General features: G+C 35.6%; 1 protein-coding gene across 1 annotated transcript in view; it reads right to left on the bottom strand.

Moving 5' to 3' along the window:
• Positions 1 to 12,835, bottom strand: part of LOC131163606 (nuclear pore complex protein NUP107) — a 54,787-nt gene extending 41,952 nt beyond the window's left edge. Inside the window, exons 1-6 of the mRNA XM_058120207.1 lie at positions 12,460 to 12,835; positions 11,373 to 11,737; positions 6,147 to 6,216; positions 2,753 to 2,866; positions 765 to 798; positions 499 to 624 (exon numbers count right to left, since the gene is read on the bottom strand). Of these exons, the coding sequence (XP_057976190.1) occupies positions 499 to 624; positions 765 to 798; positions 2,753 to 2,866; positions 6,147 to 6,216; positions 11,373 to 11,737; positions 12,460 to 12,539 (789 nt within the window). The 5' untranslated portion in view covers positions 12,540 to 12,835. The remainder of the gene's footprint in view (positions 1 to 498; positions 625 to 764; positions 799 to 2,752; positions 2,867 to 6,146; positions 6,217 to 11,372; positions 11,738 to 12,459) is intronic.
• Between the last annotated feature and the right edge of the window lie 268 nt (positions 12,836 to 13,103).

Raw genomic sequence — 13,103 nt, 5'->3', positions numbered from 1 at the left:
TTTCCAAAAATAAGCAGCTAGTTTCTTTAAAATCAATGCAAAAAATAAGAATACTGAAGCCAAACTTTATTAAAAACTTCAGTAATGATAGATTCCATCATGTACGTTCTTTTTTTTCCGCGCACTGGGGGGGGAGGGGGGGGGTGTGGTTAGTGTATAACAACCTTAATTGCAACTTAAAATTCCATGATTTTGATCATCTAACTGTAATTACTTGATCAGTATTTAAATTTTGCCCATCTCTCCTTAGTGACTATACCTAGATTTTTTTTTTTTTCAAACTATAAAAAATCATATAAATGTGAAAATCAGTCATGCTGTGTCCCTGGGGTTCCAAAGGAATATTGAATTTTTCAAATATGAGCTGCATTTTCAAGTGTTTGCAAAGAGTTTCTCATAAATACTCAATAGCACAAAATATTACTAAAAAGCAGTAACTTTAGCTTTTGTTGTCTGACCAACACATCCAAAACCAGAGAAAGCAACAGAACTCATCACCTTCTTATCTAAATCAAGGGCATTGGAGGCCAATCCTTCTAGCCACTGAACAATCCGAAGGCATAATTGTGCTGTATGGTCATTCGCAACAAACTGGCAAGCCTCCAAATGTGAAGTTGTGGGTGACTTCAAAAAGAATGGGCATAACCAATAGTGAAATTCAAAATAAAGATAAAATAGAATTAATAAAAATCAAAGATAAGATATTCTCCACAATAATAAACAGAAACATTCTGAGTTAATTTTAAAAAATAATAATAAGTTACCATGACCAAATCTTCAGGGAGTTCTTCATTCCCTGTAAAAAGAACAAAACTACTTCATATATAATTCAAAACTCAAACTGAATAGTAACTAACCACAAAGTTCAACAAAAATTTATCTTGTATCTTCCTGTCTTCAATCTGATTAGGAGAAAAACAACAGGAAAATGATATCCTTGAAACTGAAATTTATAAGAGAAAAAAAAAATTCCCAGAAAATAAGTTTCATTCAAAATGTATGGAGGCTTGGACGAGCAGGAAGCAGCTGCACAGTAATGCATCTTACCAGCAGCCCCCAATCCAGGTAATTTGCCTGGGGTCCACTCGCCAACCATGCAGCTTCCAAACATTTGAATTCACCATTAGCTGTGTACATCCCAAATTTTGCAATCACTTATTTGAAGAATCTCAAGTGTGCTCTGTGATCATAGAATACCCTTAAAATTGAAAGGGAAATTTTATAGGACAGCTATAAGACCAGCTGTGCTATATGGTTCGGAATGTTGGGCAACGAAGAAACATAATATCCAAAAAGTAAACCGAGATGAGAATGCTAAGATGGATGAGTGGTATAACATTAAGAGATAAATTAAGGAATGAACATATTCGTGATAAGTTAAGTGTAGCTCCCATAAAAGATAAGATAAGATAAGGGAGGGGACGACTAAGATGGTATGGACACTTGCAACGTAGGCCACATAGTGCACCTGTGAAGAAAAGTGACTTAATTACTGTGGGGGGCAGTAGCAGGGATAGGGGTAACATTAAAAGATAAATTAAGGAATGAACATGTTTGTGGTAAGTTAGGTGTAGCTCCTATAAAAGATAAGGGAGGAACGACTCAGATGGTATGGACACTTGTAACACAGGTCACATAGTGCACCTGTGAGGAAGAGTGACTTAGTTACTGTGGGGGGCAGTAGAAGGGGTAGGGGTAGACCTAAAATAACTTGGGAAGAGATAGTAAGGATTTAATATCCTTGAATCTCAAAAGAAATGGTCCATGATTGCATAAATTGACGGAAAATGATTCATATAGCCGACCCCACCTAGTGGGACTAAGGCTTGGTTTTGTTGTTGTGTTGTATTTATTTGAAGAATCTGTATAGCTCAATTTTCAAACAAACTATTGAATGCACCAGTCCCCTAACATAAATAAACCCAACAGACTTTATGCTAACTTACTTTGAGTTGCAAGGCTGGAAAAAAAATTAAAAATAAATTTAAAAAAAAAAAAAAAAACAACAACAACAACTACTTTTTTAGAGCGTTGAGTGGCAAGAACATTGACAAGTTTAAAGCCAATTTCCTCATCCTCTAAATAATCCATAGAAATTATGTCTGAAAAATATGGGACATGAAAAAAACACAATAGAAGAGAGGCATGCAGTTTCACCATTCGAGACTATAGCAGAGAGATATCATTGAAACATAAAAATGCAATAGCAAACTTTTGTCTTTTAACTTTGCTTATCATTCAATTGAACATGGTAGCCTCTTCCTGCAATCTAGATTTATGGCTAATATCAACTGAATTCCTCATATCTCATCATGAATAAACTATTGTTTTAGTTAAGAAAGTGCACATCGACAAAATATTGAACTCCCAGAGATTTCGTTGTATTGGAATGATTAAACATTGCACGAATGGGTGAGAATCAAAGGGGCCATTGTCAATGCGAGTCCAATAATATATGAGCTTTCTGTATTCAACCAAGAAGTAATAATGTTCATGATTTCCAAAATGTAATATTTTTACTTTTCAAATATATATCACCAATGTCTTCCTAACAATATTGTAGAAAAAATGTTAGGCATGTTAGAATTCGAGTCACTTGTTTTTCAAGTATGTACATCGTGATCAAGTCAACAAAAATTCAATAAGTATGATATGCAAAATTTGTAATGAAATAACAACATCACTCAAAATCCCATTATACATTGCAGAATATCATTTCTGAGTTAAAAACATAGGTCCAGGAGCCTTTCCTTTTCCATAAAGATACCACAGAAGGGACCATGAAGCAGCTTCGTCAAGCAGCAATCGAGCTTTTTGCCTCATCAGCTTGTCCTCGGCAATCCGATGTCTCCCGCTGGACCCATACCTTCAGAAACAAATGCATAGGAAACAGTGAAATGGCCACAGGCATCAATGTTGCTGGTTATCAAAAAAAAAGAAGTGCACGAGTATAGATTCTAATATTCAAGATTTGTTATTGGAATTAGCCATCATACAAGCTAAATAATATATCTGTCACCACATTCCTACTTCATATTCAAATACAATTATTAAAAAAAAAAAAACCATTACATTAGAAAATCGCAATTTTATTTGCATAAAGACTGCAAACATAATGGTTTAGCTTAAATGAAGCCTAAACTATAAAAGAAGAAAATGTATTTAAACAGAGAAAAGAGTATAATACTGGAAGGACAAGGTATCCCCCTTCAAGAAATGAAAGAAAAAGAGTTCTCTTAAAATAAATAAATGACCTTTAATCTCGTTACATATCAACAAGCCAGCTCCTCTTAACAATCCACAACCAGAGCACCAGGGCGATGTCAAAAAAAGAATACACCAAATGAAATCGGAAGACATCACCCCTCCAATTAAAGGTTCTAAAGTTTCCAATCAAATACACAACAGTTAGCAAAAGTAGCATGTATACAAGGAAGTTCCCCTACCACCAAATCCCTCAAATTTCTACAGGGGTAAAAAGGAAAAAGAAAAACTTTCCAAAGAAAAGCACACTCAATGCTCCCCAAAACAACCAAAAAGCCTATTTCAAATGAACTAAGAAAAGGGACATTGCAAAAGTAAACATACATTCCACTCACCACTTTGGGAAAAAAAAAACACAGGCACTTAGCATTTGAATACAGCTAGTTTTCTCGCCTTAAGCATGTCATTTGTATTGATACACTGAGAACAACACACCTAATGAAGGCCCCGACTGTTGAAAGAGCCTTAGCTTTCCAAATAAGATTTTTCAAAGGCAAATGAGTAGTATTATATTCCCAGGTAAGATGATTAATGAAAGATTTATACTCAAACATCCAAAGTCCAAATCCTATGATCATGTTTGGAAGGATGATGAAAAGAATCATGCACCTCAAACAACTAAACAAGACCTATTGTTTCTCTCTCACCCAAGTTCCTTCTCAAAGAAGTTACAAGCATGATCTTAAATTTCAGAAATTAGCCAAAATTTCAGAAATTCGCCAAAATTTCAGCCAAATTTTAAAATTTTAGGAGGGTGCAATAGGAAATCAAGATTCAATAAGTTTTCTGCAAAGGTAGTGAGTTAGAGGGGTTTACTGCTTTGGCGGGCTGTGTTTCTCTAGATAGGCCACTTTTTCCCATCTAGATCTCCCTCTTGGAGGCAATCCTACCGCCATGGCTTCTTCGGAACCTGTGACAGAGAGGGAAGGCAGGAGGTTGGAGGGAGGGAAGAGGGAGTGCTAATCTCTAGGGGGAGTTGAGGGAAGCATTACACTCATTAGCTAGCCCTTCCCTCTCCAACATGCCCATTTATTTCTTATATCTCTTTTGAGTTCCCATGAGTGTATGCTAGGGTTCTACAGAGGTTGATGCATGATTTTCTTTGGTCTGGCTTTACAAGAATAACATTGACCATCTTGTTAGCTGGGTGGAGGTTTCTTTTTCATTTTTATCGGTAAAGAGAAACTTCCATTAGCTGCGCATCAAAGGGATGCCACCCTGTGGTACAGAAAGTTAAGCGATCCATAGAGTGTCCAAAACATGAATTACATAATGATCATTCACAGTTTGCCCACAATTCCAGCTGGAAACAACAGCAATTTATTGCTCTCTGCAAATTTGAAGCGGAGTGACTGTATCTATGAAAGCTCTCATTTTTTTCTTTACAAGAAAACAAAAAGATGGCAATAGGTTAAAGGACCTAAATCTGAAGGGGTACTGGGGCTTGGCAATGTGGTATCTAAGAACCTCTCTTGAATTGGAAAATGGTAGTGGAGATTCCCTTCAGATGTTAATTCAATATGGCACAAAAAGATTAGAAGCATGAGGTTTTATTGAAATGGGTGGGATATTAGAGAAAGTGACATTGTTTCTAGTGCGAGCCCATGCAAGTTTGTTTCCCACACGATTCAGTTTTTGAGAGGATTTCTAGGTAGGCAAAGTCTTGCTGGAGACGATGGTGCCATGTTTTTTAGGCTTACTTTTTTTCACAGTGAACCTATCAACTCTATTTTTTCTTCTGAGGGGATTCTCTTTCTTGAGATATCCATTTTTCAGGAATCTCAATGTAAGAGATGTTGGCGACCTCACTACCTTGCTTAATGTTCTGGATCATTTTGTTCCCTTCAATAGGGGTGATGAGAGAGTTTGGATGGAAGAATCTTCAAGTTCTTTTTCTACTAAATCTTTCTTCCTTCACCTAAAAACTCCTTTCCCCAATCATTTTCCTTGAGCCATTTGGAAGGCAATTGTTCCCATTATGATTCAGACTTAATGGACCATGACTCTCAACAGGATTAATGCACATGGTTTGTTTCAGGTTAAAAGACCCTATAAGGCCCTCATTCCTAATATGTGGGTTATGCCAGGAGTCCAATGAAAATAACACACATTTTGCCAAAGGAACCTCACTGTTCTCATCACAACAGCAGCTCTCTCCTACTAATGGCTAAAATCCTATGAAGGCTCAACCCAGACAATATATTTGAGGGATTAAAAATAGAGAAACTCTGATAGATGGTCTTCCTTTAGCCAACAATATTTCTACAGGAGTATATGATACATGGAGTTCCTGATATTAACAGCAGCACTTATTCCTAGTATTCTTTGTAGAGGTGTATTTCATGCATTAGTATAAAATCAACATTTTGTACACCTAATAATGAGAAATTTTTGCTTCCTTGGTCATTTAAAACAATGGGAAAATAAGTGACTAAAAAGAATGAAACAACTTTCTTCCTGTATTTGAAAGTATCCTAGCTCACCAAGACAATATTGATCAATCCTAATGCACCAAAAAAAAGTCTGTACGGCCTGCTTCAATGTTGAAGGGTTAGGATCAGGTGAGGGAGATCCAGGGTCAAATCTTACCAGTCAAAAAAGAAGCACCAAGAAATATAGTCCAGCTAGAGCTTCAGAGAATTGATCGCTCTTAGATCATTTAATTTAGTCCAGCTAAAGAGTCGGGCAAACATCAGATAAAAAATTAATTAGTTTATGCATGCATGCATGCTCATAAGTTTCCATTGTAACAAGCAATACCAATATAAAACAAAGAGGAGGTTGAAAAACAGATAAATTTTAAAACATATCAAATACCATAGCAGCATCCGTTTCTAAATTACAAATGGCACTGAACAAATATCTTCAATTATTACACACACCTAATTGATTCCGACACATTACGGCAAGATTCCTCAAATCGTAGTATCAGATCGGGAATGGGCATCAACCCTGCAATATACAAATAGCCAACATTAAGATTGACAATGCAGATCGTAACCAAGAAGGTAATAAATCCTTAACAATGAAATGAATTTGCAAACTGCCAAAAAAAATAACGTAAGCAGTTTTTGGTTCAGAGAATCTTGAGGATTCAAAGAATGTGATTTGGGAATACCAGAGGTCTATATTGGGTTCATTCTAGGAAGCCCACATAGTCAACACCCATTATTAATCCTATGTTCCCGCTGTTAAATCTTGATATACACGAAGCTTTTAGGTGAAGTGTCTAACACCAGCAAAATCAGGAATATGTGTGACCTGCCTATTCATTTTATTTTTGGTAATCTTGGATTCACGTGGGAACAACATCCCAGGTATAGAATTCCCAGGCATGAGATTCCTTGAACCAGATGCCTAGTTAATTCCCTATAAAATTTTCCAGAAGAAATGTGCAGTCCATTATTTCATAACCAAAATCCCTACAACAGACAGTTAATCCACAAAACTAGCCCACTAGTGAAACTACGAACAAAATGAATCAATAAATACAAAAATTTCCTCTCTAGAACTATCTCAAGAACTGCACATTTAAAATATAAAATCTGTGATATCAGAATCTAGAAAATTTTCACCAGGCGACTTGCCGGAACAATAATTAGATTTGTGCCAATATGCTTGTAAACAAGATATAGAAACTGAGAACAGATTTGAAGAATAGAAATCAACCTATGGGACTTGAAAAATGAATCCGTTTACTGAGGCAAACTCAAGCAAAGGGAAGTTGACTCAAAAAAGGCTTATGAAATTTACCGTTCACTGTAAAAGCACTCCCAACTCCACCTGTGAACCGGTGATGCCCTTAATGTCCTAATTCTTTCCACAAACAGCTGGTCCCAAGCCCGGGTAAAGGAGGATGGTTGTGTTAGGTAGCTGAAGCCAGCATAAAATTTGTTAGCTTTCTACGATATGAGTACTTACCAATTAAACTTGGAAATCCCCTAAGAGCAATGTGCTGCATTTACACCACCTGGGTGCAGTGAAAAAATGGGCAATGGAGGGCTAGGTTGTCACCTCAAGACAACGTGCCATGCCAGCATGTGTCAAATAGGCGAGGTGATATAGGATGGGAAACGGGTATTTGGATGGATCATTTTGACCCAATTTGGAGACCAATTTCAAAGAATAGGGTAAGGGATCGTTGATTCGTTGGGCCCTAAATCCATTAGTTATTTAGTAGTTCATTATGAGTTTAGTTGCTTGTCATAGGGACAAGTGTATTTTCGGGTTTGATTGTAGTTTTACATATCTTCAAGGGTTTATGTGCAATTTCATGTAATTTAGGCTTTCTTATAAATAGGGTGTCAAATCCATGCAAGATTTAGTGTTTTGATAAATTTGAATTAAAAAGTGAGCATGAGGTTCCCCCCATTTGAACCTCTTTCTGCTCATCTCTTCTTTCTTCTTTTCTTCACCTTCCATCTTCTCTATTTCTCCCCCGCTCTACTCATCTCTCCTCTCCTCTATTTCTCTTTTAATTTCTCCCTTGTAGCAATTCCTTGATGTTGTCCTGCATCATGAGGTTCCGCAAAATTCTGGACATGGTCGAGTAAAGAAGTTGGTTTAATAGACTAGGTTAGATTAGCAACTTGAAACATGGGACCTTACTGATAAAAGCTTACAGATTGTTGACACAATGACTAGAAGAAAAATTAACATAAACTTTAAGAAACGAAGTGGATGGGGGAAAAAGCTATACAAATTGAAAAATCAGGATTTAAACTTTGGTAAACTAGAAAAGCATAAAAAAGGGGTAGGAATCATTGAAGACCAAGACATAAAAGATAGTGTTCTAGATTTTAAAAGAGTAAGAATCATAAAATCCAAGATGGCCTTAGGACAAAAAATAATAAATGTCATTAGTGCTTATGGTCCTCAAATAAGCTTGGCAAAAAACATTAAAAGACAATTTTGGCAAGATATGGACAATAATAAAAAAAGGATATCAAGGGCTGAGAGATTATTTCATGGGAGCATATCTGAATGGACACATCAAGAAGGACAATAAAGGCTACGATAGGATACACGGAGGACATGGATATGGAGATAAAAAGGAGTCTAGAGAAGGTATCTTTTGGCTTCGCCATGTCATATGAACTTACTACAATGAATACATGCTTTAAAAAGAGAAAGGACACTTAATAACTTTCAGAAATCGACAAAATAAAAAATCAACAGATTTTTTCTTAATAAAAAGAGCAGATCATTAATCATACATGATCGTAAAGCTATCCAAGGCGAAAGTTTAACTACAAAACATAGAGTTTTAGTGTAAGATATACATATAAAAAAAATGGAAGCGAAATGTTAACATAAATCAATGTAGGATAATTAGGTGGTGGAACCTAAAGGGAGAAAATATGATCAAATTTAAAGATAAAATAATCAAAGATTAATATAAAATAGGAAAACTATAGACATAGACACTATTTGGAGTGGGATAACTAGTTCTATTTAAAAGGAGATAGCAACATAGGTTTTTAGGTAAATTTAGAGGAGGCTTGAGGTGAATGTAGAGGAAGATTTTTTTCAGCTAGTAAAAATAGTTGGGTGTGGGATCAAGATGTTCAAAAGTCCTAAAGACAAGAAGAATGTGGTTCAAGACATAGCAAAAATAACACAGAAAACTTGGAAAAATATAAAGAGGCAAAAATAAAGGCTGCCAATGAAGCTAAACATAGAGCATGTAATAATATATACTAGACTAGATCCAAAAGAAGGGGAAAGAGACATATCTAAACTAGCTAGAGCTAGAGAAGGAAAGAGCAAGAACTTAAATAATATGAAATGTATGATAAATGAAGATGATAGTTTCTTGATTAAAGAAGAAGACATAAAAGAAAGATGGGGAAGATGCTTTAATATGCTATTTGATGAAAACTAAGAGGAAGGCCTAAACTTAAAATTGACAAATGAGGAAAAGGTTGAAATTTTGAGATCTATTTGCAAAATTTGAATTAATGAACTTCAGATTGCATAAAAAATGAAATATGGAAAAGCCAATCGAAGTTCGTCAATGCGTAGGTGATAACAAAATTTTTTGGTTAAACTAATTTATTTAACATAATTAAAAAAAAAATGCTAGAATATATAGGAGAAACACTTCAATACCTTTATAAAAATAAAGGAGAAATTCAAAATTGTAATAACTCGGGGAATTAAACTTATGAATCATGCAATGAAACTTTGGGAAAGAATGATAGAAAAAATATCACAATTAGAGACAAGTGTTTCAAAAATTTAATTTGGTTTTATGCCTGTGAGACCAACTATAAAAGCTTTATATAATTATATCAATGAAAAAGTTTTGGGAAATGAAGATGGACTTGCACATGGTTTTCATTCACTGAAACAACAGGGTAGGGAAATTCTATGGTGGGTTCCAGGAAAAAGAGTAGTATGCTGGTACACCAATGCCATTAAACTATGTAGAGTAATTACTAGTGTACGGACTGCAAGTGGAGAGGGGATTTTCCAATCATAATAGGTGTACATTTTAGGGTCTGCTTTGAGTCCTTATCTTTTTACATCAATGATGGATGAACTTATTAGGAGTACTCAAAATGAGGTTCTGCAGCACATGGAATTTTTTTTTTTAGATAATATCGTCTTGATTGATGAAACTAAGTGTGGAGTGAAATATAAGTGAAAATTATGAAGAGAAACTTTAGCATATAGAGGTTTTAAGATTAGTCCAAATAAAATATGGACTATATGAAATTTAATTTCTGTCATTGTAGGAGGAATATAGGAGAGAAGAATAAACTTAAAGAAACTAATAGCACTAGTAGATTTCAAAACCTTCGATCTATTATGCAAGGTGAAGGAAAAATTGTGGAAGGTGTAAATGTAATGCATAGAATTAAAGTTGGTAAAATGAAGAAGTGCTTCAAGAGTGTTGAGCAATCGTAGAACACCCTTAAAATTAAAATGAAAGTTCTACATGACGGCTTTAAGACCAGCTACGTTATATCAGAATGTTCGACAACTAATACAACATATCCACAAAATAAATGTTGTCAAAAAAAGACTTCTAAAGAGGATAAGTAGCATGACATTAAAAGATAGAGAAATGGACACATCCATGGTAAGTTGGGCATAGCACAAATAGAAGATAAGAAAGGAAAGGTGGCTGAGATGGTTTGGGCACCTATAACATAGGCCATATAATGCATATGTGACTGTGAGGGCAAATGAACTAGTTAAGGGTACATCTAAAATAACATGAAATGAGATAGTAAGGATTTTTCAGCCAAAGGATACTGCCCAAGGCCATGTAAATTTACAGAAAAGAATTCATGTCGCCCACCCCACTAGGCCTTAAGGCTTTGATGTCATTGTAGTTATTGTACACTGAATGGAATCCCCTCAACACTAAGTTTTTTAATCTTCTCACCCAATATTTTTTATAATAATAGGATTCATCCAAAATTATTAGTGAATGAAAAACACAAACATATCAAGAATATCAAAGAGAGCATACATACTATGCAAGGATAAAGAGATCAATAAATTACCATGACATGTGGAAACAAAAAAATTATACCATATATAGGATTACAATCACATTCAACATCTAAAAAACCATAAATGGAAAGACTAAGAAATTCTGCCTGCCAAAAAAAAAAGGCGCAATCATAACTGCAGAGATTGCACAGAAAAAAGCTAGCTGTAGACAAGGCTATGAAAAGGTTTCAGACACCATATGTTGATACCTAAGTGAAGATGATCAAAGTACTACAGAGAATCCGCAACATCTGTGCAATAGTTCCAACAATATTAGACGCCTCCATCCATACCATCAGAAATCAAAGTTAAGTGAAAAACAAATAAGATAATTCGTCAATGAAACATGATTGGTTTTGATAAAATACCTCCTGGTTTGTTCACAGTGAAAATGATAGTGGTTATACAAGTTAATGCTACACAAACAACACTTATCAAATGCATGAGTGTCATATTCTCTCTGCTAATGACTTAGCCAAATGATGTATACAGCTCAAAAAGACATGTAGTTATGAAACAATAAAACCATTTAAAATGCAAGAGTTAAATTATTTAAAATTCTCAAAAGCATGCAACAGTAAAGGGAAGATTACTTCAAGCACCTTGGAGGGCAGAATCAAGTAAAGATGCAAATAAACCAAACGTTGTCTCTCCGCCATCTCCCATTGCATCATCCTCAAGCTTGCAAGATTTTAGTGAATAACTTCCAGCTCGACGAATTGAATCAAAACCAACATCAGCATCTAAGACTCCATGACTGTCAATAGATGATCTCCTTTTAGAAGCAGAATGCATCTTTGCCGGTGTCCCTTCTGAGTGATCAGCATCCAAACTCTCCACCTCTTGTTTAATGTCTTCAAAAAAAAGTGCAGCATTAAGTCGCTTTTGGATATTCTGCCCATCACTCAACTTTGAAAATATTGAACCTTCCTGCTGAGGGGATATGCTTGAAGCTGAATGCCTTTTCCTGCACATTTCACATGTTTAAGTGTCAGCATGCGCGGAACAAAGTAGCAACATTTAAGTAACAGAAGAAAAAATTATCCCGGACTGCCACCAATAGCAACTGGAAGTATTTGTAAGATAAACTTTCCTATATACAAACCAAGCGTAAATAAGAAATGTTTCCTGTATCCAGATTTAAATAGATTCCCCCTAACTTCGGACAACTATTTTTGGGTAAACAAAGAATTATCTTAGAAAAAGAAATATAAGAACGGTACAAACAAGGCAGCTCAGGTGTCCTCCAGTAAGCAAAAAAATAAAAGAAAAACAATGAATAAATAAGGAAAAACCAGAACCCAGATCCAGAGAAACTCCTCTTGAAAAGCAATCGACAGAACACCAAACCAAAGGTATGAAGACCTCCTACTCCATAAATACAAGAGGGCTGTGCTGAGAGTAATACAACTACTTTTACAATTTTTATTACTACTTCATATATAAACGTATAAATATGTACACACACACACACATATTGCAATTCAAAGAATTCGAACAGTAGCAAAATATATGCAACAAATAACCCAATTATCGATATTCTCCAACGAACAAGTAACGTATTGATCTTAATTGTCCCATGAAACTGACAAGTTTGCAATTCTGAGCGCAAGCACCAGACATTGTGAAGGCTGAACCAAAATTGAAGGACGAAAAGTAATAAAAGTGAATGCGAAGATAGATCAGAACCCGTATCGACGATACTGTTCTCTGACGGTGAGATCCTCAGGGTCGAAGTAGCTGGGCGAAGTCTCCATTTCAACGTCCATGTCGAGAGGATAAAAGTGAATGCGAAGATAGATCAGAACCCGTATCGACGATACTGTTCTCTGACGGTGAGATCCTCAGGGTCGAAGTAGCTGGGCGAAGTCTCCATTTCAACGTCCACGTCGAGAGGCTTAAACCCTAACGATCAAGCGCGGGAACTGCTGGCCAAGGTTTAAAGCCAATGACTGGTTTAGGGGTTTAGATTTCGGCCGTCCGATTGGGTCCAAAACTGTGTGACCAAAAGGCAGTCTCATAAAAGGCTGTGTTCCCCTGTCCTCTCTCACTCTCTCACAAACAGACACAACACTCTCTCTCTCTCTCTCTCGTTAAACCTAGACTACACAACTAATCCTCAAATTGAATATTGTTTCATTTTTATTAGGCAACTAAATTAAATACAAATACACATAGTGATATATAACACGACCCACTATGACACTGATCCAACTAGCAGAGTCTTAATGAATGATGCAATGTACAATATTGTTTTAGGTAATCAAATTAAATATAAGTGTACTATACAATGGCTCATGTCTTATGTTATATTACCCAACAAAATCCTATTG

Source organism: Malania oleifera, chromosome 9 (genome assembly GCF_029873635.1).
Source record: "Malania oleifera isolate guangnan ecotype guangnan chromosome 9, ASM2987363v1, whole genome shotgun sequence".
Lineage (NCBI taxonomy): Eukaryota > Viridiplantae > Streptophyta > Magnoliopsida > Santalales > Ximeniaceae > Malania > Malania oleifera.
Note: the sequence above shows the minus strand (reverse complement) of the source record. Positions and strands in the feature narration are given on the sequence as shown.